The sequence below is a fragment of the Manis javanica genome, chromosome 4, assembly GCF_040802235.1.
Source record: "Manis javanica isolate MJ-LG chromosome 4, MJ_LKY, whole genome shotgun sequence".
Classification (NCBI taxonomy): domain Eukaryota; kingdom Metazoa; phylum Chordata; class Mammalia; order Pholidota; family Manidae; genus Manis; species Manis javanica.
In genome coordinates this window covers 123695951-123721478 of record NC_133159.1, presented here as the reverse complement: position 1 = coordinate 123721478, position 25528 = coordinate 123695951, and the positions used below count along the sequence as shown (strand labels likewise).

Sequence of the window (25528 nt, the reverse complement as noted above, 5' to 3'; positions counted from 1 at the left end):
TTACTGACCCTTTTTTAACCTTTTATTTTGACTTTTCACATGATTATACAGGGGCCCATCAAGTCAGGAAACATAGGCTAATAAATACCTTATTGATATTAGATTATAATATCTAGAATAAAATTCTTTTTGTCTCCAGACTTTATAGTCACCGTGTAGCTTTCATAGAGTGAGAAAGGTCACATCTCACTCTTTCATGTCATCCCCATTACCCACTGCACATAATGTGAATATACAGCATATTGGCATTAATGATGAAAATCTTCATATGCTAATAATAATACTGTGGATTTGTATCCTTGATAACAGTATTAAGCAAAGAGAATTACTGATGCAGTTCAGCCTGAATCCCCTGTGTGAGAATGTCACTGGTGCCATTCTTTGCACAGACCTGAAAAATAAGGTTCACATTAGGGGAATCGGGAGTTTTCTAAAATCCTATTATGTCCCAATATTAAGGAGAGGTTAAAAAGAAGGAAAAATGACTTCCAGATTTCTGTTCATGAGAACAGGATTCTCTGATAAGCCACAACTTTATAGTCTTAAAATACTGTTATAGACCTCAAAGAAAAGGGAATATGTAATTACTTCTTAGTGGCAGGTTGAATGTAATTGTTTGATAGCCTTGTGATTATTTCTAGCTTTTTGTTGTTGTTAATGCAAGTTAACTGCTTCAGGAGGATAAAGAAAAGACCAGTCTAATGATACTGTTTACAAAGTCCCCTATGCTCTTTATTTCCTTCGCAATAGGGTAGAATAGACAATAATTACAGAGAGAAACGACCGAAGGCCCACATTGTGTGGGTCTCTTCAGTCATTCCGTAGCACCAGGATGTGATCACTCTTCACTTATGATTTTCGTGTGAACCTCCCGGCTCTTCACCCGCAGCTTGTTGACCTGGGACTCGGCAATGTCGGCCCGCTCCTCGGCCTCCTCCAGCTCATGCTGGAGCTTGCGGAACTTAGAAAGATTTGTGTTGGATTGTTCCTCCTGAGAATAAAAATGGAATCATCAGGAACCCATAATGTGCATCTCGCTAGGCTACATAGACCTAAAGGAAGAAAAGACTTGGCATCTATGGAAAACTTACAGTACTCCACAGGGAACACTCTTGTCTATCTTACCACCTCCTGGATTTTGCTTATCACTGAGATGAGCTTTATGATTCATTTGGGGCACGGTGTCTCATAAATAATGGCATCCCTCTCATAAATAATGGCAACCAAACATGTTAAAAAATAGTATGTATCACCAGTAGAGCAAGAACCAAATAGAAGAGCAGAGAAGAAGGCAAGAAAACCGGAGCCTGCTTGTTAATGCTCACTGTAAGATGGCTGTTGGTTCCAGTTAGAAATTCTTTATCATATTAAAGATGAAATCTCAAAAGTTGCCTTAAAGAAATGTTGAGTTTTATCGTATATCATTTCGGTACATTTCAAAACACTCTTTTTCTCCTGCTTTGGATATAATGATTCTATAGATAGATACCCTAATATTAAGTGATCCTTAGAATTAACCCTATTTAATCACCAATGGACTGTTGATGGACAATTCCCTCAATAAAGTAAGGTTTTCAGGGACTTAAATTATTTTTGCTATAACTATGCTTATGAGTAAACCTGCCTTTACTCACCCTCCCCTCCCCATTCTCTTGGGGACAGGTTTCAGTACAAGATTATATGAGCTTCCTAAAATGATTTGGAAAGTTTTCCGTATCTTCCCATGCTCTGGGATGTCTTATGTAGCTTGGGGATTATCTGTTCCTTGAAATTTTGAAAGATCTACCTGGACCTGAATTCATTTCCAGAAGTAATTCTGAAGTAACTAACTCAGCCAACATAGTAATTTATATTCTCCCATAAAAAGCATCAGTTTATTCAAGGTTTCACCTTCATTGACAGGTTTATATTTTACATTAAAAAAAAATCCTCTACTTACATGGTCTGTCCCCTTCCTCACCCCTAATGTTATAAGTTTGTATTTTCTTTCTTCCTTTTCTTGATTAAACTTGTTTTAAGTCTATTTATTTTATTAACTCCCCAGAAATTATCACATATTACTGAAATTATCAAGTTAGCAGACAGTATGCTCTGATTCATCCATTTCTATCTCTAACAGTACTTTTTACTTATATTAATTTATTATTTTTAAAATTTCTTCATTGGACTGTCAGTTTATTCAATTATTATTTTTTCGATTCATAATGAAACAAATAAAGCAGTGAATTGTCCTCCAAGGAGAGCTTTCACTAGATTAAATGGAGTTGTAAAAGTAGAACTCCCTTGAAATTTTATTTATAATTAATAGTAATTATATTTTTTATTTCTAATTTAACCCAACACTTATTAAAGAAGGTTAGTTTTTTAACATTTAAGCATTTGGGAATTTGGTTATATTTTTTCATTGCCTTGCAATTTTATCCTTCTGTGGCCAGAGAATGTGGCCTGTATTTCTGCTTTGAAATTTTTTGATGTCTCTTTCTGAATCAAAATTTAATTTGAAAGTCAAGCTATGACTATTACAACTAATAAGCAGTAAGCACAAAAATGCACAAATGTTTTTAAGAAGTAAACAGTGTTCTAAAAAGCAAACAGCTTATTTACTACAAGGAGTAGTTAATCTAATTATTTATTTATTAGCTTTACTTAACAAAGGATTTCTCCCTTGTGTCTTAAGGATACTTACAGACTCCTCAGCTTGTCTCTTGTAGGATTTCACTTTAGCCTGAAGTTTATCTACCAAATCCTGAAGCCTGAGAATATTTTTCCGATCTTCTTCCGTCTGAAAAATTACAAAAACCATAGACTTTACTTCAAAAGCACATGACTACTGTATCATTGCATATGGATGTTTCACATATATTTGGAGCTGCACTTTTCTGACAGAAACTATTGCTGTACCTGGTAAGTGAGTTCCTTCACTCTCCTCTCATGTTTGCGTAGACCTTTGACAGCTTCAACATTACGCTTTTGCTCGCTCTCAACCTCTCCTTCCAGCTCGCGCACCTATGAATAAACAGGCCCTTAAGAATTTTGATCCAATAAAGCATTGGGAACAAACGGAAATAGTAGAGACTGAGACACCCACCCTGGCCTCCAGTTTCTGGATCTGCTTCTTCCCGCCCTTCAGGGCCAGCTGCTCAGCCTCATCCAGACGGAGCTGCAGGTCCTTCACCGTCTGGTCCAGGTTCTTCTTCATCCGCTCCAGGTGGGCGCTGGTGTCCTGCTCCTTCTTCAGCTCCTCGGCCATCATGGCCGCCTAAGCAGCAGTAAAACAAAGCCAGTAAAACAGCTGCAATAGCAGGCCGAGATTCATGTTAACCATGGTGTCGCCCTCTGCTCACATCAGTGATGGCCTTCTTGGCCTTCTCTTCTGCGTTGCGGGCTTCCTGGACGATGTCCTCCATCTCTCCTTGCATTTGGGAAATATCTGTTTCCAATTTCTTCTTGGTATTGATCAGGCTGGTGTTCTGATAAAAAATAAGTTATAAAACTTTTCATCATGTTACCAAAGTACTTAGTGGTACCCATTTAAAAACATTTTCAGATAATAATTTGTAAGTCAAATGCCCTTCAATATTATTTTGTTAAGAATATGGACAACTTTAAAATATTTTAGGAAATGAATCAGCAGTAATTTATGCAAAATAAAACAAGTGATTTCTCCAAAATAGAGTTAAAATTTGGTAAAAATATAAAAACCTAGCTGTCATATAAAACATTTGTCTTATATTTTTGGGGACACATAAGCATTTACTAAAGGTGTGTTCTTTGTGCTGAATCTCACCTGGGTGTGGAGGAGCTGGACGCGCTCACTGGCGTCCAGGAGCTCCTGTTCTGCGATTTTCCTGCTCCTCTCTGTCTGCTCCAGAGTGGCCCGCAGCTCCTCAATCTCGGCCTGCAGCAGGTTGGCTCTGCGCTCCACCATGGCCAGCTGCTCCTTGAGGTCCTCCTGGCTTCTGAGGGCATCATCCAGGTGCAGCTGGGTGTCCTATAGAATGAATGATCATTGAGACACCTTGTCCTCGGGGCTGCAGTCACTCCAGCCATCCTGGGACCATCTCTTGCTCCCATTTACCTTGAGGATGCCTTGCGTGTTCCTGTAGTTCCTCAGGGCCTCAGCAGCCATGCGGTTGGCGTGGTTCAGCTGGATTTCCATTTCATTGAGGTCTCCCTCCATCTTCTTCTTGATCCTGATGGCATCATTCCTGCTCCTGATCTCAGCATCCAGCATGGTCTGCATCGACTCCACGACTCTAATGTGGTTTCTCTTCAGCTGGTCAATCTCCTCATCCTTTTCAGCAATTTTCCTATCAATTTCAGACTTGACTTGGTTCAGCTCCAGCTGGATGCGCAGGATCTTTCCCTCTTCGTGTTCAAGAGATGCCTTAATGGACATCAAGGGGTGATGTTAGCAGGGAATGGAAGCATTCACAAGTTTCTCTGCATACTCACCCTTTCATTGATTTTTGTGCCACTTATTTTTTTTTTTCAATCTCGGCAGGTGGGCCTAATTCTTTTTTGGCCTTATTTGTTTATAGTGTATGATATGTCCTGTACCTCTGCCTCCTCTAAAGCAGCCTGAAGTTCAGATTTTTCTTGTTCCACTTGTTTCTTTATTTTTTCCAGTTCATGGATACGTTTCCCTCCTTCTGCAATCTGCTCAGTGAGGTCAGAGATCTCCTCTGTTGTTTGGGTAAAAGACAGGTAGAGACTTGGTCAGACAGAAGATATTAGAGAACTGGTCCTCCAAGGCAGGAATATTATTGAAAGTGAAAGGGACTCACGCTGCAAGTTCTTGTTCTCTCGTTTCAAAGTTTCTAGCTGATCCAGGGATTCCTCATAGGCATTCTTCATCTTGAACAGCTCAGTGCCAAGAGAGCGGGCCTCTTTCTGGGAGGCCTCGAGCTCAGCATGGGTTTCCTCATACTTCTGTTTCCATTCTGCAAGGACCTGAAACACCGAGAGTGGTCACCTTCTGTAAAGGATCGGGGGAGATAGGAGAGAGCAGAGGCTGGTGCAGAAATTACCTTATCGAAGTTCCTTTGCTTCTTGTCCAGGGCTGCACAGGCCGCGTTTGTTCTCTCCACATCCAGCATGAGGTCCTCCACCTCATTCTGGAGCCGCTGCTTTGTCTTTTCAAGGGAAGCACATTTGGCATTCACAGCTTCCACATGTTCCTCAGCAGCCTGCAACCGCTGGGCCAGCTTCTTCCTTGAAGGTTATATAGGTTTGTAGAGAGGGAAGCAAACCAAAACAAGAATTATGAATGATCACCACATTGAAAATTTTGGGAACTTTACATTAAAAATATCTATGAATTCATTCAACAGTTACTGATGAGCTCGATTCATGAGCCAGACCCTGGATACACAGCAGTGAAGAGGGCAAAAAAATGTCTGAATGTGTGAGAGAAACAATAAGCAAATGAGAAAATGCAGAACACATCACACATAAAACTGCAATGAAGAAACATAAAACAGAGTTAAGGGGTGGGCAACTGTGCTAGATACTTAGGAAAGGCCTCTATCAGGAGGCAACACTTGGGTCAAGATCTAAATGACATCAGAGAGTGAGCCAGAGGGAGGTCTGGGGGAGGATATGGCGGACAGGACCAGCAAGCGAATTCTTTATCTCGGCAGTGAGCTTGGTGTGCTTGACAAATGGCAGGAAGGCCTATTATCTGTATAATGTTTTGTTATTTTTTGTTTCCTTGACTGGATTTTAGGCTAGGAGGGCAGGGATCATGTTTGCTTTATTCCTGATAGTGCTTGGGGCCTGATAGTGCCTTAAATAGGAGATAATTAATGAACATTTGCAGGCAAAGTCACTCATCAGAGGCTGTATCTTTCTGATTCAATGTGCAAAGCCTTTTGTGCGTGCTCTCACGTCTGCACACGTACTTGGCCTCCTCCAGCTCCTCAGTGCGCTGGATGGCGTCCGTCTCGTACTTGGTCCTCCACTGGGCCACCTCGCTGTTGGCCTTGGACAGCGCCCTCTGCAGCTCGGCCTTGGATTCCTGCTCCTCCTCGTACTGTTCCCGCAGCAGGTCACAGTCGTGGCGGGCTGACTGCAGGGCGTGCGCCAGGGCGTTCTTGGCCTGAGGAGATAGTCACACCTTCATTTTACAGGATGCTTAAATGTTGAACTCTTAAGTTTCAAAACCCTTTAAAAGCTGGTGTAATGGACTCCAGTTAGGACCAGGTCGTGGGGGAAGGGTGAGTCATAATAATAGTTACTTTTATCTCCTCTTCAAGTTGCCTCTTCAGTTCCTCAATCTGTTGAGTAAAAGCTTGTTTGCCCCTTGATAACTGAGACACCAGAGCTTCTTTCTCATCTAGCTGTCGTGAAAATTCACCTGAGAGTCAAAAGAAATGGTACCATTTTTTTCAGTGGATAAAAAAATTTGCAAGCTCTTATAAGAAATAAATTTTATCTCTTAACACCCCACCCCTCAGTTGAGTTGTCAGAGAACTGGATTCTCTGTTGACATCTTCTTGGTTAAGGTCAAATTTCTGATTTTTATGGCGAAACGCAATCTGAATGAATAAATTGCAGCTTAAATTCTTCTTGTTCTCTCCATAACTAATGTTTCTGGGTGATATGATATTATGTAAAACCTTATGATCCTGTCAAGAAAGGGAACTAAAGTATTTAATTCTGCGTAGTCCCAGTTTCATAAGACTTTTGAGAGACTGGGTCATCCACTGCCCTATAGAGGAATTCGGTTCATTCTGATACAGATAAAAAGAAGCTTGGTCTAAAACAGAAGCCCTGGACCCACGCTGGAGTGACTTCTAATCCCAAACACCCCTGCAACATGGCCAAATACTCAAGGCCTTTCGGGAACAGAGCTTCATCCAGTCCTATTGAATTCTTTATCTCAGTGTTGTCCCCAAGTGACCTTGCAAGCAGGTTGAAAGTCTGAGCTGTTCAGTAAATCACACATGCTCTCAGTTGCTTTTATTAGGCTCTCACATCACCAAATCAGTTCCTTTTAACGGCATCATCTCTACTTTTAGGCACCATCGGAGAGGAGGCAGTTACCAGATTCAGTTTGCAAGCGTCCCCTCTGGGTTGTCAGGTCATTGATGAGCCTCTGCTGCTCTTCTTCCTTTGATTTCAGTTCACTCAGTTGGTCCTCTAGAGTGCGGCACATTTTCTCCAGGTTTCCCTAGGTGAGAAAAAGCGTAAGAAGTAGGACATTTTAATATAATTTTGCGATAGCTACAGTTTCCTCTAAAACAAAAAAATATTTATTTTGACATACAAAATAAACCAGATTCTCTTACATGTAATCTGATATATAGGAAATGTTTTTGTATTTTATGATTGCTGTCCTAACTTGGGAATTTAGGGATTTAAAAAAAAGTAAACCATGAAGCCTTATTCAATATTGATGTAAGACATTTATGGATTATGTTCTCAATTTAAGATTTTGTAAGAATTCTAGGGCATATTTCCTAAAACATGTTCATAAATACTTCATTGCCTTTAGGTAAATGGAACTTCGGATAACTGACAATATTGGAGACAGAGAGAGCACAGATGTCCTGCGTGCAAAACCTGGTGCTGTCATTTATTAATGGTGTGATGGGGCTGATGCATTTATTCGAATTTCAGCTTCTTCATGTGTTAAGTGGAAATAATACAAATGCCAATATCTTTCCTGCTTACCTCCTAGATTACTACTAAGAACAAATGGCATAATGTGTGTCAAATGGCCTGTGCAAACTATGATGTGTATGTAAAGGGTTATCGTTGTTAATAACAATTTCCCAGAGTCTGTAGTACCTTGGCTTTAGAGACTGTTTCTACATTACTGGCCAGGTCATCGATCTCCATCTTCATCTCACTCTTCTCCTTCTCCAGCTTCTGCTTGACCCTCTGCAGGTTGTCAATCTGCTCCCCCAGCTCGGCCACGCTGTCCGCGTGCTTCTTCCTCAGCGTGGCCGCCGTGGCTTCATGCTGCAGGGTGGCCTCCTCCAGGTCCCTGCGCATTTTCTGGAACTCGGCCTCCCGCTTCTTGTTCATCTCAATCTGGGCCGTGGTCGCCCCTCCGGCTTCTTCCAGCCGCTCGCTGATCTCCTCCAGTTCCCGGGAGAGGTCAGAGCGCTGCTTCTCTGCTTTGGCCCGGGAGGCCCGCTCCGCCTCGATCTCCTCCTCCAGCTCCTCGATGCGGGCCTGGAAGTGGTGAAAAGGACAAACTTAGCTTATTTTTGGTAGTAATTTTGTCTTGTTGAATTAGTCTGATAGAAATCATGGACTTACCTGTAGCTCCTTGATCTTCTTCTGCAGTTGAATGCCAAGAGCTTGTTCATCTTCAATCTTGCTCTGCAGATTGCTAATTTCAAACTCTTTCCTTTTTGAAAAGTAGAAAAGGAGACCAACTGAGTCCAAGTCCATCATTAGGAGCAAGTTTACAAGCAATTCTTCCTTACTTACTTTTTGAGCTTTTCATCAAGCTGTTGTTTTTCATTTTCAATGTCCATTATGGACTCTTGGGCCAATTTGAGGTCACCTTCAAGTTTCCTCTTAGCCCTTTCTAGGTCCATGCGTAGTTTCTTTTCTTGCTCCAAGGAGCCTTCAAGCTAAATATAAATACTGTTGAGTCAAAAAGAATGCTTAGCTTCCTTTTAAAGGAAATAATTTCCTTCTTAATCCTAGACTTACATCATCCACTTGCTGCTCTAGCTTGATTTTAGCTTTGGTCAGGGTGTTGACCTTGTCCTCTTCCGCCTGCAGGTCATCCAGGGTCTGCTGGTGGGCCTCTTGGAGGGCCTTCTTCTCCTTGGTCAGCTTAGCTATGGTTTCGTCCAGGCCCGCCATCTCTTCTGTGAGGTTTTTCACCTTGGGAAGTAAAAATATTTTGCATTACATATTATATTTTGGTGGATTCAAATTTATGCTTGTCCTCCATAATAATAATGAAAACATACATGTTCTTCTATATTTTCACACCTTGTTCTCTGTGGCATGCTTTTCCTTTTCAACCTTGGCCAGTGTGAGCTCAAGGTCATCTATGTCTTTCTTGAGCTCCGAACATTCGTCCTCCAGTTTCCGCTTCTTGGCCGTCAGCTCGGCGTTGATCTCCTCCTCATCCTCAGCCCTCTCAACTGCCTCTTTGATTTTGGCCTCCAGCTGGATTTTGGTTTTGATCAGCTGGTCACATCTTTCTTCTGCATCCGCCAAACCTTCAGCTTCCTTGAGTTGGAATCAAAATCAAAATTGGGAAGAACAAATGAAATATTTCACAATGAAAACAGTGTAAGTCTCTGCTGCTGGTTCTTTAGATTTAAACTTTTATGAGTCACCTTCTATGTGCAGTGCAGGATTCTCCATGACATGGGAAGATGCAAATATATCAGATACTGTACCATTTCTTTAGAGGAGTATATTCTGCAGTAGGTTAGAAAGCCTACCCCACAACACACACAGCTACAATCAATACAGAAAGCAACTAGTGACATAAGAGATCAGAAAAGTTGTATCAGAGATGGTTTCATGAATGAAGTGGCATTTAACTTGGGCCTTGAAAGATGGGTAGGATTTGGTTTTGCAGAAATCAATTTACTGGGGTATGGAGCTGGAGGAGAGAAGGCATTCCAGCAGAAGAAATTCAAAATGTTACTTCTACTAAGCTGTGTCTCTTCGTAGGACAGGTGGATGGTCCTGGTGATGATGCTCTAAGTTCAAGTTGAGGCTAAAGTAATCCAGAGAGTCCTGGCAACCTACTCTGTTCCCAATTAAGAAGGTTAGGGATGGACAGGAAATGAGAGCGATATTGATATATGCATTCACCATTGAGCCTTCATATCCTATCAGCCTTTGAATACACAAAAAGAGTAAAATGTGTTGAATATAGCCATGTGGTGAATATAGTAGTGGAGAACAGATTCTGAGTATTTCTCTAGGGACAATAGAAGAGGATTCAGGATAGATTTGAGGGGGGTGGGAGCAGTAAAACACCTTTTTTTTCCATCTGTAGTTATTACTTCCTACTGTAGTTATTTCCTTTTGTAGAAGAAGTGATTATACCACCCAAACTTGAAAGAAAAGACTACTTAATCAACAGGAAAAAACATGATTTTGTGATGGGTAAATTATACCAGACCAATTCAGTTCACTCCAAATGAAAGACAGTCTTAAAAATTACATTTCAGAGTTGATGGAAGCAATTTTAAAATGATTGGTTCAGGAGCAGGGAGCAGGGTGGGTGGAAGAAGAGAGAGCTGGGGCCAGGCAGAGCAGTTAGGTGCTAAAGCAGCAATCGGGTGTGGCACTGTGGGGCTCTGACCACAGAGATGGATCCGAAAGAGCAAATCTGAGTTTTGGAGATCAATAACTAACAACCATTCAGTAAAATCTGACGTAGAAATACTGCCATTTGTCAGCTGTACATTTTGTGATTTAAGACCCACAGACATCTAGAAGTTCAAGGAAATTTCAGAGAAAAAAAATCACTTCTTGCTATCCTCCCCTTAATTTTTATTTGGGATAGTTTCCCATTAAAATCACTTTTAAGAATCTGTCTTCAAAGAGAAAAAAGTCATAAGCCCTGTAATTTGATGAAATTGCATAGAATGGAAGACAATGGTCAGTTGTACCTCACTGCCCTGGTCCTGGCTGGGGAGGGGCTCTTGGGGGATGACGGAGTATGTGGACTTGACGGTACCAGCAGAGTGCCGCAACCTTCTCCCTCTGGTGCCTGCCCAGCTCCCGGCCGCGGGCGGCCGGGGTTCCTGCTCTTGCAGCCTGAGTAGCAGCACCCAGGATGAGAGCACTACTTACAGACTGAACCTGGAGCTGCAAGTCGTTTTTTTCTTTCAACAGTGACACCATCTTTTCTTCCAGTTCCTTCCTTTTTGCCTCTGACTTGGCCAGTTCATCTTTGGTTTTCTGAAACTCTTCCTTCATGTTGGCCATCTCCTTCTCGGTCTCTGCACTCTTGAGGAGGGGCTTGATCCTGAAGAACAGCTTCATCCAGGGCCAATGCTTGACGTTCATGAATGCACGGATGTTGTACTGGATGCAGAAGACGGACTCCCTGAAATTTAATTGATGCAGATTAGATGTTGTAGGGATGATGAAATGAGATGAAATCATGGCAGTGAGAGTTGGAGGTTCTGTCCCCACCATGTTCCTCACTTACTTTCAAAAGCACAGATGAAAGAAATTATATTTAGGGGTGCTGGTCAAAGTCTTGTGAATCACTCATTTCTCTGCATGAGTGTTTCTCAGACTTTGGCATGCATTAAGAATCATCTGAAGGCTTGTTAAAATACGGGTTCCTGGACACTACAGTCAGAGATTCAGATTTGGAAGAACTGAGGTGGGATTTAAAAATTTGCATTTTTAACAAGTTTGCAGGAGATGCTGATGATATGGGTCCAAGGGCCACCCTTGGAGAACTACTGCTCTACATCAGTGCTTCTCAAACTTCTCAGAGCAGTGAAGGGAGAAAACTAGACTCCTGAGGGATATGGGGCATGAGATAAATGGACTCATTAAAAACTCAAGAATTTCTTTGCAAGCATCTGGTTTTGTGTTTTAATGTGTGAATTTTGCATTCTGTTCTGTAATATCATGCTTGTTTTAATCTTAATTATTTTAAAAATTAATTACCCTCACATAAAAGCAATGAACTGCCCAAAGATATGTATAGTGGGTCATAACCAAACTTCTTATTTTTAATGAAATAGAGTTTGGTAGAAAATATTAGCATAACCACAGGTGATAGAAATAAAATTTGTTTCATGTAAATGATTTATATTTATTTAAACATATATACAAAAATGGATGGATGCACAGGTGGCAATATAAAATGCATTTCTCATGAATTCTGTGCATATGCACCTTGCAGTTTGAGGTGACTGGATCTTTAATCTTAGAACTCTGTCTTGCAGTCACATTAGAATGTTAGAAAGCTATGTGCCTTGGGTACATTGTATCAGCTTACTAAACATAATCTTTTACAGATAAATGGCCTCAACATCTTAAATCATAATAGTTTGATATTAGAAATGATGAAACGAAAGTTGCTTCTGTATCCTGTATAAAACCACTGTTGAAAATACTGTCTGATATACAGTTTAATGTCACTTATTTAATTTTCCACCCATTAAATTCATATTAGAACCAAGTGATAGGGCAAAATTTGTCTCTGCTTACTCACTGATACATTTTTTTCTTGTTGGATAAGAACTACACGCACTTAATGCTTTTCTTTTTTTCACTGAACACTCAGAATGTATTCCATGGTGATGATCTCCACCTTAAGTATTCTGGTACATGTAGATCCCACTTCAGTATGGAACTCATCCATTCTTTCTTACATTGGTGGCCTTATCATATCTAAGTCTTAACTGTAAGCTAAGCTACCTCAAATGTGTTTCTGAAGAAGGAAGATGTGACTAAATAAACAATATGTTTTTATACCTTCTCTCCACCATCTTCTGGTACTCCACTCTTGCCAGGTACCCTCTGCACCTGGCCTGGGTTCGCGTGATCAGCTGGGCCAGCTTGTCATCTCGCATCTCCTCTAGGAGCCCCAGAAGACCAGCTTTGAAAAAGACCTGTGTGGGGGCAGAACTGCAGCTCAGAAACTGCAAAAACTTTGAGGGGACAGGAATAGCATCTGGCGGGCTTTAGAGACTATTACCTTGGTGTGACCAAATTTATACTGGGTGTGGTCAATATCAATGGATGCAAGGAGCTTCTCAGAAGCCTTCTTGCTGTCAATGAATTGTCCGTCGGGGATAGCACTCGCGTTTAATACCTTGTATCTGTTAAAATAAATATAGTTTTTTGAAACTTGGTTTATTGATGACACTAAGAATAGCTCAACATGAAATGATCCACTTAGAAATTCAGAGCTTTTAAAAAATTATTCTTTGTTCTCAGTAAGTGCATTGCATGTATGGTCAATCTATTATTGACTATTTTTACTCCATTTTACCTTCCTGCACAGTTGCAACTCTCTGGCCCATCAGACCTTGTTCTCAGGAAAGGATTCTGTAATACTGTTAGCATTATGACGTAGGTGATCAATAAAATGTAACATGTTAGCCTTGCTGGATGCATTTGCTTTTCAAGATCCTGAGTCCAAGAAAGTAAATTTTTATTGAGAAGTCTAGTAGAGGGTACACTATAGGTAGCAGTTCTCAGGCACTGAGTTTTCTGTCAACTCTGCCAGACCCAGACTGAGGAAAGACCAGTTCCCTGTGCTGCCAGCCATCCCCTTGTCCCCTCTTCCTCTTATTTGATTCTCAAGATGGACTTTACTAGGGAGGAAAAAGAAGAGTTGAGGGTCTGAAATTGTGACCTGGTTCTGGGAAACTTGCATAAGAGAGAAAAAATGGTGGTACCAAAGAGGAGACAGAAAATGACTCACTGGCAGCTCTCCATGCATGAAAGAGTTCCTGACTCAGCCACTTAATAACTGTGTAGCTTTGGACAAGTAGCTTAATCTCTTTGAGCCTCAGTTTATTCATCTATAAAATCAGGTACTGATATTACTTCCCTTCACTGAATTTTTGTAGGGATTAAGTGAGGTAATCCATACATATGAAGCACTCAAAAATGGTAGTTCTCAAAATTATTGAAGTTGAGGTTATACATCTATGAGCTAAGCCAAGAACTTGGTGCATCCAAAGAAAGGCCTCAGAGTGCTTGATATGTGGCGTATATATATTTTAAAGGTGTTTAGAGGCTTATAATTTTCTACTTTTTTTGTGGTAGATTAAAAATAACACAGAGAAACATATTTTTCACTAACTTGTTTTGCTTGCACGAAATACATTTATTCTGAACTTTAAGACATACCATAATTAGGGGAGCCTGACCTCTGTTTGAAGTCTGCATAGAGGATCCTGCTGGGGAAGCCCTTCCTGCAGATGCGGATGCCCTCCAGCACACCGTTACACCGCAGCTGGTGCAGCACGAGCTCGTGCTCCATGGCCCCTAAAATAATACATGTTTATTCACTACAGAGATTTTTAAAAAGTGGCTGTGGCAGCCGTGCTTTGTGCTTTCACTCTAAAACTGCTCACCAGGCGTTTTGGTCTCATTGGGGATGATGCAGCGCACAAAGTGGGGGTGGGTGCTCCTCAGGTTGGTCATCAGCTTGTTCAAATTTTCCTGTAAAATCAGGAAAAATCTTGTTGCTTCAGACTTCAGACATGGGTCTGTGCATTTGGTGATGCCTATCAAATCAGTGTTGATGGCTGAGCTGAATGACCAGTTTGGACCATTTTCGCTTAAGATTACACTTTATTATGCCTCTACTGGGATGCAGTTTTCTCCTCTCTCTCCACTGAGTTGGCAGGAGTGACACAGGAAAAGCAGCCTGATACATGATTCTTTTCAGTGTATATAAGCACTGTCCTTCCTCCTGCCTTGGTCCGTGGCCCCCCGACGCATTTACAAGGCCATTGCCTTCCTGTGTACTAGATGGTCACCCTTTCTCCTCCAGAACTGAATTTGGACATTTTCTCATAAATGTAACTCTTCCTTTCCAACCCTCTCAAATTCTAAGGCATAAAAATATCTATAAGGGAAGCAATTCTGCCTGTTATAACTGAACTGGACTGGATTAAAAACAAGGATACCTAAGGTTCCTCATTGGTTAGCTGCTAGATTTTCATTAGTCTTTCTGATGCCTTAGTGGCTCTGAGTACGTGTCACTGCTTACTTTCACAAGTCACCTAAATTATGAATGGCAGAGGAGGATTATGTTTTATAAAATAGCCTATAAAATATTCTTCATTGTGTGGGTTGGCATGAAAGATGAACTAAGAACAATGAATAATTTAAAGTTCTGCTCTCCAAAGCTAGATTAACAACTCATTAGTTAGAGTCCATCTTTTCCTAAAAGACTTCTGGAAAGAAGACCCTGTGCTTTTAAAAACAAATTTCCCAGAGCAATCAGGGACTGTCAAAACCAGTTTTTTCCTTACTCTGAAAAGGGCAGACACCGTCTGGAAAGAAGAGCCCTTCTTCTTGCCACCTTTCTTGGCACCTGCCTCTGGAGAAAAAATAAGAAAAGATGTCACTCAAATACAGTTTCAAATCAACTGTATTTCTTGGACTGTTTCTTGCCAATTTCTTTTCTCATTGAGTGAAGCATTTTCGACACTACTGGCCTCTCTGAACTTGAATGACTTTTACCCCTCAATTTAAGTCTGCATCCATTTTGCTGTGATTTCTTTCTTCATTAGGAAATGCAGTGAAGGGCATTCGCTTCACTGTATAGAGAGAGCCTCCTCAATATTAGGATATTTGGGGACACAGAGTAACTTCAAAAATCACCAATAGAAGCTCAGATTGAGAAGAAGAAATTAGTTGATCTGTTGCTTTACATATCCCCACACATTCAATCAGATGTGAAAATATTCATCAGATGTGAAAGAAGCAGCAGCAGACGATCAAAGAAGCCGAGACTTTTCACTAGTTGAGATCCTGATAGTTCCTCTCTGGCCTTTTGCAGGAGGGCCTCTGTCAATACTGGAGTGAGACTCAAGTGTATGATCTCAATGCAGCCTGCTTACTCAAAACTTGGAAGAACAATGGGCTTGGCCCTTTAAGCCTTCTGCCAGCGCTATCAGCAGCCTTAACCTAACATCACATTTTGTAACACCTAGAGAAAGTATGAGAGGCTTCAGTGTTACCTGCTTCAGCAGTTTGAGCCCCAGAGAAGAGGTGAGCTAGAGTTTTCAATGAAGACTTCTGGTACAGCCCAACCACTGTCTCGTTCAGGGGGTCCTTGTTCTTGTCCAACCAGCCCGTGATGTTGTAGTCCACAGTGCCCGCGTAGTGGATCAGCGAGAAGTGGGCCTCAGTCTTGCCTTTGACCATCTTGGGCTTCTGGAAGTTGGCAGACTTTCCAAGATGCTGCTCATACAGCTTGTTCTTGAAGGAGGTGTCTGTGGCCTTGGGGAACATGCACTCCTCTTCCAGGATGGAGAAGATGCCCATCGGCTGAAAAGCAGACCACATCACAAAATTTTAATCTATTTAAACTTTTTCTCTGTCTATAGAATTAAAATAATTTTAATTCTTATTAGATTAAATAATCTAATTAAATTATTAGAATCGAATAATTTAGTTGTCACAAAAAATGGTTTCTGAAAAGCCAAACAGACCTTCTCGATGAGCTCGATGCAGGCAGCCAGGTCCATCCCAAAGTCGATGAACGTCCACTCGATGCCCTCCTTCTTGTACTCCTCCTGCTCCAGCACGAACATGTGGTGGTTGAAAAACTGTTGCAGTTTCTCGTTGGTGAAGTTGATGCACAGCTGCTCCAGACTGTTGTACTAAATAAATAGGTGTGTTTTCTATTTAGCAAATTGAACATTCTAAAATATAAGACCTTTTAATTTAAAAATATATATTAAGTAGCCCTTGGATTGCAGATATCAAAGTCAGTGAGGGGGGACTGTGAAATCTATTATTTGCTGCCCTTTTATACAAAATCTTAAATCATACATACAAATACTCTTTTCCTGCACTTGCTTAAGTTTACTTGGGTATTTTTCTGAGTTCCTATTTAATCATTCCATGTGCATTCCCATTGTTTCTGTTGACTCCATTAAGAGCTCATTTGCAATCCATTAGAAGCTGGCTGGGAGGAATCTCTGTTGTATAGAAGTCTTCATTGCATGTGAACACTAATTACCACCCTGGTTCTTTAATGTGGAGTGAAAAAAAAATCAAGATACCTAATATGATGTACAGCTAATAAAACTTGAACATGTTTTTTTAAAAAGCCAAAATGTTAGCATTAGCTAGCTATAAATAGTGGAATTAATGTGGAATCTTTTTCTTGATTTTCCCTATTTTCTGCAATGCCCAAGTTTTGCTTTTATAATTGGAAAGAGAAAGACCTTAGAAACTGTAAGCAGGAAAAAAATATATTTCAACATCAAATATGAATTGTTATGCTATGCTATCACATTAATAAGAATTAATGCTGACTCTAAATTACTCAGCTGACAGAATTTTCTTAGCTCTTATTATCTTGCCTCAGCACTTCCGAATGCTTTTTCCACTGTGTATTCAGACATAGTGTATGTTGCACAGGTTTACTTTGATGTTTTCATGTTAACTTCATTTTGCACAGTGGGATTTTCAGAGCCCCCCATTACACTAAGCTAATTCCTCACTCCCTTTGGATCACATAGCAAGTTAGAGTCCTATTTAGTGCACTGTTTCTTATAGAGAGGGAATTGCCACTACAATAAATGATTAGTAGCTGCCCAGTCACACTCTTTTAAGCCTAAGCATGACTTTTTGACAGTGGTAAGAAATGGTCGTAATCACAAAATTCTTCTTAATAATATTGTCATTGCCTCACTGTAACATCCCCTTACCAACCAGTTGCCTACTCACATCAAAGATCTCAAAGCCAGCGATGTCCAAGACCCCGATGAAGTACTGCCTGGGCTGCTTGGTGTCCAGTTGCTGGTTGATGCGGGCGACCATCCACAGGAACATCTTGTCGTAGACGGCTTTGGCCAGAGCACCCACCGCATTGGTCACCTTGATAGGTAAAAATATATCTCTTGAGGTTATTAAAGAACCTTAAAAATGCTTGCATTCCTGGCAATGAATTTGAATTATGCACCTACCTGCTCTACAGTCTGGCCTTTGGTGACAAACTCATTGCCGACCTTGACCCTGGGGTAGCAGAGGGCTTTGAGCAGGTCAGCAGAGTTCAGACCCTGGAGATAGGCTGCCTTGTCAGCAACTGAAAGGACGAGAGGATAGAATGATGTTTACTTCGCCCAAAGCAACCCACTTCCTTAGAAAGAAATCTTTTAAGCTACAGGTTTTTGTGTTTTCAGAATATTTTTTTGAGCATTTCTGACCATTTTTTTCACTAAACTCATGACCATCATTATGAGTAGTGTGCCCTAAAGAACTCAGAAATTACAGGGAACATCTAATAGCCATGCTTCATACAGTATATTATCTAGGTATACTTTAAAACTCAATTCTTAAAAATAAATTTGTCTTCCTAGGAAAACTCAAGAATAGCAAGTTAAGAATGTGATTGTCAAACAAACATGAGGTCAGGCGAATGACTTGGTTGATACCTTCGGTGCCATCTGGCTCTGCCTGCTCTTCACGCTGCTTTTGCTTGAATTTCAGGTTCCCATAATGCATCACTGCCCCTGTGAGCTTGTAGATGGAGACCTTTTCTTCATTGGTAAAGCCCAGAATATCAATAGCACTCTGTCAGTATAACCGATAGGATACTGTTAGGTTATGATCTCCACACACTTACTATGAAGAGTTCACTTTCCGATTCCTAACTTGCTGATCAAACCAAGGAAACTACCAGTATTGATAAGGGACAAGACACATCTTAGATTGGTGTATAGGGAGCTAGTAAACCAAAAGCCAGACTGAGCATTAGAGTTATAGGTACATACCCTCTGAGGATTCAAAAGTAAACTTAAGACAGAGAACAAGATAGTAAACTTAAGGAACTTGCTATTCTGAGATGTGGTATGTACTTAATGCAATAGATTACAATGGTCTAGATGAATTCAGAAATGAAAGACCTTTAAAAGACTATTAAGGAAAGTAAAAGGTTGTAGGGGAACATCCTAATCTTATCAGTTAACTCCAGTGGTACATCCACTCCAGTGGCTAATCTTAAATTCTCTTTTGCTATTTCTGCTAGAAATTGCACATTTACCTAGAAGGGACCATTGCTCTAATACAGCGTATTCATTCTAATTTTCTTTTGTTGTACTTACATCTGTGGCTATCAGTTCTTCCTGATCATCAATGCTAGCCACACTAATCTCCCCTTGACTGACGAATGGGTAATCATATGGGTTGGTGGTAATCAGAAGCATTTCTAAGTACAAGGAACAGAGCAAAAGCAAGCAGAATTACCGTCTTCATTAAAACAAGAGATTTCTAGGATAAATTCTTAGGTACTACATGATGCCAAAAAAGATAATTACATATTGGAAAATGTTATATCTGTAGGGATAATCAGTGCAGTGTTGACTATTTAAAATCCAGAATTGGAAACAACCTAAATATTCTTAAAATGATATAGTTAAGTAAATTATACTATCTCTAGTATGTGACACTGTATAATCCTCAGAAATAATAATGTAGAGGGAACATCTAATAGCCATGCTTCATATAGTATATTAATCAATGAAAAAAGTAGATTACAGAAGAACATCAAACTATATTCCAGTTATTTTATGTATGTACCTATATGTAAAGATATATGTACAGAAAATAACTGGAATGATATTGATCTAGGTACTTATCATGGTTATTTCATAGTGATAGGATTTGGAAGTGTTATTTTCAGTTTTCTTTTCAAATTTTTATAATAAGCGCATATAAATTTCTACCAACCTTATAAAGCTATTTTCAAAATCAAGGTTATGTATCAACTTGACAAAATTCTGTGGAATACTAGTTTGGAGCAGGCATTGATAAGTGCTGGGTGCAATACTGAAAAGAAGTCATGAAGTTTCTTACCAATTAGTTCTGGTTTCTTGTTTGATGTGATTTGATAAAAAATATGATAGCTCCTTTCAGCCTTAAGCTGGAAAGTAACTCTAGACTTCTCTAACAGATCTGGAGGTAAACAAATAACAAAGAGGAAAAATGCACAATTTATGTGAGATGCAAATATGGGCTAACTTTATAGGCCATAAGAAACAGAAACAATGGTAAAGGCTATCCAAGAACTTACAAGTTTCAATATCAGCGGAAGCCAGCTTTCCTGTAGTGCCAAAGTGGATTCTGATGAATTTACCCTTGAAAGGAAAACCAATATTACTGCTTTGTGTTTAAGTCATATCAAATCTTTGAGAAACTCAAAACACTTGAACTGCTAGTTCATTAATATTAAATCAAGTCAGAGACTGTGTTTATCAGGTAGAAAAGGTGCATCCCCTATTTTGTAGGCAAAATGAAAATTATCTTTAGTTTAGAAACTGTGAACATTTGTAGGTAATGACACATAAGGAAGAACCAAGTAGGGTCGCCTATCTTTTTAGATGGGACATGGATCCAGGTCATTATATGCTCAGAGGAAAAGGAAAGAACCGGATACAATGTAATGTGAATGGAAAAGATTCTCAGAATGTGTTCACCAGCATCCCATCGTTTATAACCAGCAGGCAATGTCTGCAGCAGTGGCCAAGTGACTCACAAAGCGAGAGGAGTTGTCGTTCCTCACAGTCTTGGCGTTGCCAAAGGCCTCCAGCAGGGGGTTGGCACTGATGATCTGATCCTCAAGTGTCCCCTGCAAAGGCAAGAGCAGGCCTCACATGTGGGGCTCAGGAACTTCTTACCCAAGAGCCCAGATTCTGACTGTGGCGATCAGACCCACCTGCATTTTGCCACTTTCCTCCTTCTTCTTGTCTCCAGTAACTGCAATTGTTGCAAAGTACTGGATGACACGCTTGGTGTTCACGGTCTTCCCTGCACCAGATTCTCCACTGTCAAATAAAAACTAAGTCAGATGAGGTCCCAAAAGTGGCAGCTATTGCAGCCATGGAAAGAAGGCATAAAATCTACTTACGTGATCAGGATTGACTGATTCTCTCGGTCTATGAAAGAGAAATTACAGACATTTAACACTGTTTTCCTGTATATTTGTAAATTGTAGGTAACCTGGACTGAACTTAGTATTTTTCAGACTGGGCTTTGCAATCCCCAGGGCTTCTTGGGCTCTGGGCCTACTACCTTTCCTAGTATGCTCTTTGCCTGCTCTTCATCCCACCGCTCCCCACATTAGCATGGGTACAACCATCTAAAAGGGAACACTACAACAAAGCACCAGCCCTTTTCTTTTTAATACTCTGCCACTAAATAAATGTCAAAAGTGGACTTGAGTCTTTAGTTGGATTTAGATGACAGCTTAGGTAGTGACATATTTGTATCAGGTGCAGGAAGTAATGAAAAATAGGCATTGGAGAAATTTTAACATGTGTAAAGGAGTAAATAGAGTAAAGGTGGTACTTTGGAAGTGATCATGGCTTTAGTCATATTTCTGGGGAAAGGTAAGCATTCATTTTCCATTTTGCTCTCTCTAAAGAGAAGTTCTTTAAGCCCTTTCCCCAAGGTGGGACAAGTACCTTAGATTGGCCTACTGAGACAATATTCCAGGAAGAAGATTCATTGTGTAACTGTTTTAATACCAGATGCGCCTTAAAATCTAGAGTGATGTCAGGTCAGTTCCGCACAAAGGACAATAGTATTTACATCATCCTTAATAGAGAGAGACTGTTCATCGGTCATAATTTCTGATATTGAGGATAAGGCCACATAAGCAACTTTTATTCTGTTTTTCGGCTCTTGGTAATGGAAACACAGTTTGTATGTGTGATTGTGTATGTGTGTGTGTGTGTGTGTGTGTGTGTGTTTGTGCATACGTACATGTAGACATTTATATTTTTGTTCAAGCTTTTTTGTTTTTGTGTCATTTGAAAGAAAATTATCTAATTATTAACTATGGCCAACCTCTGTTGACTTTTAAAAGTTTAAGAGATAATTAGCAATTATATAATAGCAAGTCATCTTTTACACTCTCTCCTTCCTGGACCTTCTTCTTCACAAATTCATCAGCTTCAACTAAAGGAGACTATCTCAAAGATCATGTTGAAATGGTTAGAGTATCTTTCTCCTGTGGTTCTGCTCCAAAAAGATCATGTGCACATAAAGCATTTGACTCACCAGTCAGCATGAACTGATAGGCATTGTCGGAGATGGAGAAGATGTGGGGCGGGGCCTCCTGGCGCTTTTTGCCTCGGTAGGCAGCCACCACCTCAGGGTTGTACACTGGCAGCCACTTGTAGGGGTTGACGGTGACACAGAAGAGGCCCGAGTAGGTCTGTGCCAGAAAAAAAAAGAATAACTACCCAAAGGCCCTTTCTGTTAGTTGAGCAATTCACTTATTAATGTTCTAACTACAAGGAGCACTTTAAGTAAGTATTCTACATTTGTTCAGGCATCAGCCTGAAAACTAATTGGAAGGTTCAACAATGAGACAGCAAAACCCGCAAAGGAAGGGACCACAATTTAGACCTTTTATTGTACTTCTTGGGCCTTGTCACAGCAAGAGTTCTAAAAGTTTTTTTTTTAATATGTAGTATGAGACATTTTACTGTGTTCAATGGGTAGTGTGAGACATTTTTACTGTGTTTTAGGATATAGGCAGATATTTCCTTTTCAGCATTAAGATAGTTCAAATCCATGAAAACAAATTGGGGCACAACCTAAGAGCACAACGATATGGAAATGGTTAGGTGACATGTGGTAAATCTTCTTAAGACACTATGATGCAGGCATTGAAATAGGTGAATTTGAAAGTAGGCTGCAATGTTGGAAAATATTTGCAACATACTGTTAAGTTAGGAAGAAATAAAACACAGAATGATGGAAATACACTGTGATTACAACAGGGGGATTTTCCAGATCTTGACAATTGGTGTAAGACAGGCACCCACCAATGCTGACCAGGTCCACCTGTATAGGTGTGGCCCTGCTGAATATCAGCACTGGCTAAATTATACAAAAATGCTGATGTCACCTAATAAATTCAACTATACAATATCTACTGAGAGCATTTTATGTACCGGGCCTCTGCAAGGCATTGGAACAAAACACAAATGCGATGCTGTTCCTTCAAGGTCTCCCAGCCTACACAGGAGACAGACAGGTAATGAATGATGGCAGAAAAATGTGGTCAGTGTTATTATTGTAGGGACAGAAACAATAGGACATAACATCCAATTTGCCTGAGGAATTTGGACGGTTTCCTCAAGGAGGTGACATTCGTAGAAGGGACCAGAACACACAGCTACAAATGCTGTTATTTGGGAGGAATGGAAATGAGTGAAATCTAGTCTGTAAAACATTTTCTTCATGTGTTAAAACGTATTATCTTTTCTCTCTGGATGATTTTGTAGCTGGGATGAGGGGATGGTAAAAGATGAAAGCATGTAGTGGAGATATAAGCAGTAGCCGCTCCAATGTTTGTCTGTGGGATCTGTGGCAAACCCAGTCCACGTGGACAATGGCCTTGCCCAGCTTTTAATGAGAAGACAGTTCCAGCTCTTCGGTTGTGTTTTACAATAGCAGTAGTGAATATTTTAACTAGTCAACTAACTAGCATACTAGTTAATTAACTAGTTACCTTTTATACTAACTGGTTACACTACTAATGAAAGTAAAATGAGTCTCTACTCTGACCCACTGATGCTCTGGAAGAAGCAGTGGGCTGGTGGGGGCCATGGCGATGAGGGTGAAGCCTCCTCTGGGTGGGGAGGCACTCACGTAGATCATCCAGGCTGAGTAGCGCTCTTTGAGGTTGTACAGCACCGCGGGCTCGTGCAGGTGGGTCATCATGGCCATGTCCTCGATCTTGTCGAATTTGGGAGGGTTCATGGGGAAGACTTGGTCATCCTTCACTGTCAGAGTCTGGTAAACAGAAAAGGTAACTGTTATGTTAACACTAAACCAAAAAAAAAGGATCAATCAAATGTTGCCGGGCCCTGGGACTTCACTCACTGCCCCCGCGTCAGTCTTGACAGTCACTTTCCCAGCTTCTTTGCTTTGCATCGTCCCTTTGACGAAGGATTCCTTGGGCTCCGCCACAAAGACAGCTGTCTTGGCATCGAAGGGCCTATTCTGGGCCTCAATGCGCTCCTTTTCAGATTTTCGGAGGTATGGAGCAGCCTCCCCAAATACGGCCATTTCCTGATCCGAACTCATGGCTGCTGAACTCAGTCAGAGGTCCTAAAGGAGATGAAACCACTTCACACTAGAGATCATGGACTGTCATGAGCATCAATAAATCTCTATACTGATGATATTTCATGGAAAACTCATTAGTTATAAATTCCAACAGGCATGTCCTCTGTCCACTGCGCTATAGTTACTACAAACATGACCATAAAGACTCAGATACATCAGGGGATGCTGTGTACCCAACACTGTACTGGGGGCTTTATGTCCATTATCTTCTTTTATCCTCTAAGACTGGCAGCTAATCAGAGAGCTGGGCTGTGGACTCAGCATGCTCCTAAGGAGCTTGTGACCTTGGGTAAGACCCTTGATCTCTTTGAGCCTCGGTGTCTCCATCTTAAGAATAGGGATTACAGTATTTGCCTTTCTTAATTCACAACCCATGAAGTATTGTAAAAATACTTTGAAAAAAAAAGTTAAAATGATGACTGAAAAAGCAGTTTGAAATCGTTCAGGCTACCATTATATATAAAATGTCACTTATGATAATGTAATAAATTCCATTTCTTGACATATAATGGAAGAGAACTCTATTTCCTGCTTTTGATATTCCACCATAAGTGCTCAAATTCAGTGGTTTTGAGGATTGTAATTTTGTTTGTTTGCTTAGTAGAAGGTGCCAAACATAATTTCTTTGCTTATTAAATCCAGTTAATTCAGTTTAACCTGGTTAAACTAATTGAGGATCAAAGCCATGGCAAACATTAACTCATTCTTCAAACATTGAAGGGCTCCCTCTGCTATCCCAGATTTCCTTCTGAAGAGTGCAGGCTGGCGGTGCTCCGTGTGGGTTTTCTGCAGGTTGCCAATGGCATCAACAGAACGAAAGGTTTGGCAAAGAATGCTACCACAGTCATTACGGGAGCAATTACTTGAACTTGTTTTAATCAGCTATCTGCCAGACTCTCTCTTTAGAAATTCAGTGGGTCTTAGGGCAAAGTAACACCTTCGTCATATATGTAACAAGTTTCACAGTGTTTTGTTTTCATGTAAAATTCAGTATTGGGTAAGGTAACCTTTTAAAAGTTTTTAAAGGAGTTTAAAGGAAGCATTTTCCTAGGTACCTCCTTTCTTATTTGTTAAGATAGCTTGTTTACTAAATGAATCCTAATAACAGGATACATTTGTATCTAATTTGAGACTATTAGCCAGGGTATTCTGGTGCAGATTTTCTCCCCCTATGGAAAAAAAAAATTCTATTGAGTGACTCTCCTGCTAAAATGTGATCCCACCGATATTTGAGTCCTCAATGAGTATATATACCCTGTTCTAAAAGACAAGTTCTCCCTCTCTCCCTCTCCAGCTCCCTTACCAAAGTACAGTTGTTAAGGTATTTACTGAGACAAGCAGTTTCTCAAAGGTTGCTAAGTGACACAAGTCCATCCTAGAGGCTCTTCTCCTTCAGGGACTGGTTAGTCCAAATCTTACCTTGTTAGCAAGTGAGAAGATCTACACTGGAAGTGAGACAGTTCTGCAAAAAAAAAAAAACAGAAAAGGGAAAAACACTTTATTAACCAAAAGCAGAAAAATAAAACAAAAACAAAAACCAAACCCATTTGCTGCATTACTTGCTATTGTAAACAGAAGACAACGGAAGTCATGGATGTAAAACATGCAGTATCAGGAGGAGCAGTACCAGAACAAGCAGCTGCAGGGACACACGGGGCGGTGTGGCCAGTGTCCCTCCTGAAAGCCCAGTCCTGTTCCCACTTACCTTGGAGCTTTTTAAAGCAGG

At 40.5% G+C, this 25528-nt stretch overlaps 1 protein-coding gene across 3 annotated transcripts; it reads right to left on the bottom strand.

Annotated features, from left to right (window-relative positions):
• Nucleotides 1-705: 705 nt before the first annotated feature.
• On the bottom strand, nt 706-25528 carry LOC108401436 (myosin-2). Of its 3 annotated transcripts, none has more exons than XM_073234783.1 (40): nt 25508-25528; nt 25222-25264; nt 23557-23784; nt 23323-23466; nt 21721-21877; nt 20567-20594; nt 20375-20483; nt 20195-20287; nt 19733-19796; nt 19516-19614; nt 18765-18868; nt 18096-18234; nt 17628-17746; nt 17389-17538; nt 16143-16313; nt 15669-15978; nt 14958-15025; nt 14052-14139; nt 13845-13962; nt 12662-12785; nt 12439-12575; nt 10792-11047; nt 8962-9204; nt 8674-8850; nt 8446-8591; nt 8272-8362; nt 7795-8184; nt 7048-7174; nt 6240-6358; nt 5904-6100; nt 5031-5214; nt 4788-4953; nt 4561-4685; nt 4079-4387; nt 3788-3991; nt 3345-3470; nt 3089-3259; nt 2902-3006; nt 2687-2782; nt 706-991 (listed from the first exon to the last, which is right to left on the bottom strand). In XM_073234783.1, the coding sequence occupies exons 3-40, from the start codon at nt 23758-23760 to the stop codon at nt 839-841; spliced, it is 5811 nt and encodes a 1936-aa protein (XP_073090884.1). In that variant the 5' UTR covers nt 23761-23784; nt 25222-25264; nt 25508-25528; the 3' UTR covers nt 706-838. The 3 variants fall into 3 exon arrangements, with proteins under 3 accessions (XP_073090884.1, XP_073090883.1, XP_073090882.1); XM_073234782.1 differs by lacking the exon at nt 25508-25528 and adding an exon at nt 25430-25499; XM_073234781.1 differs by lacking the exon at nt 25508-25528 and adding an exon at nt 25362-25484.

What these genes read in the sequence shown, in the direction of transcription:
- LOC108401436 (XM_073234783.1), bottom strand. Translation starts at nt 23,760, where the DNA reads ATGAGTTCGGATCAGGAAATGGCCGTATTTGGGGAGGCTGCTCCATAC. An exon ending in CAGAAGATGGTGGAGAGAAG is followed by an intron (nt 11,048 to 12,438) that starts GTATAAAAACAT and finishes ATTAAATTTCAG; the next exon opens with GGAGTCCGTCTTCTGCATCC. An exon ending in AAACAGTCTCTAAAGCCAAG is followed by an intron (nt 7,175 to 7,794) that starts GTACTACAGACT and finishes TTTCTCACCTAG; the next exon opens with GGAAACCTGGAGAAAATGTG.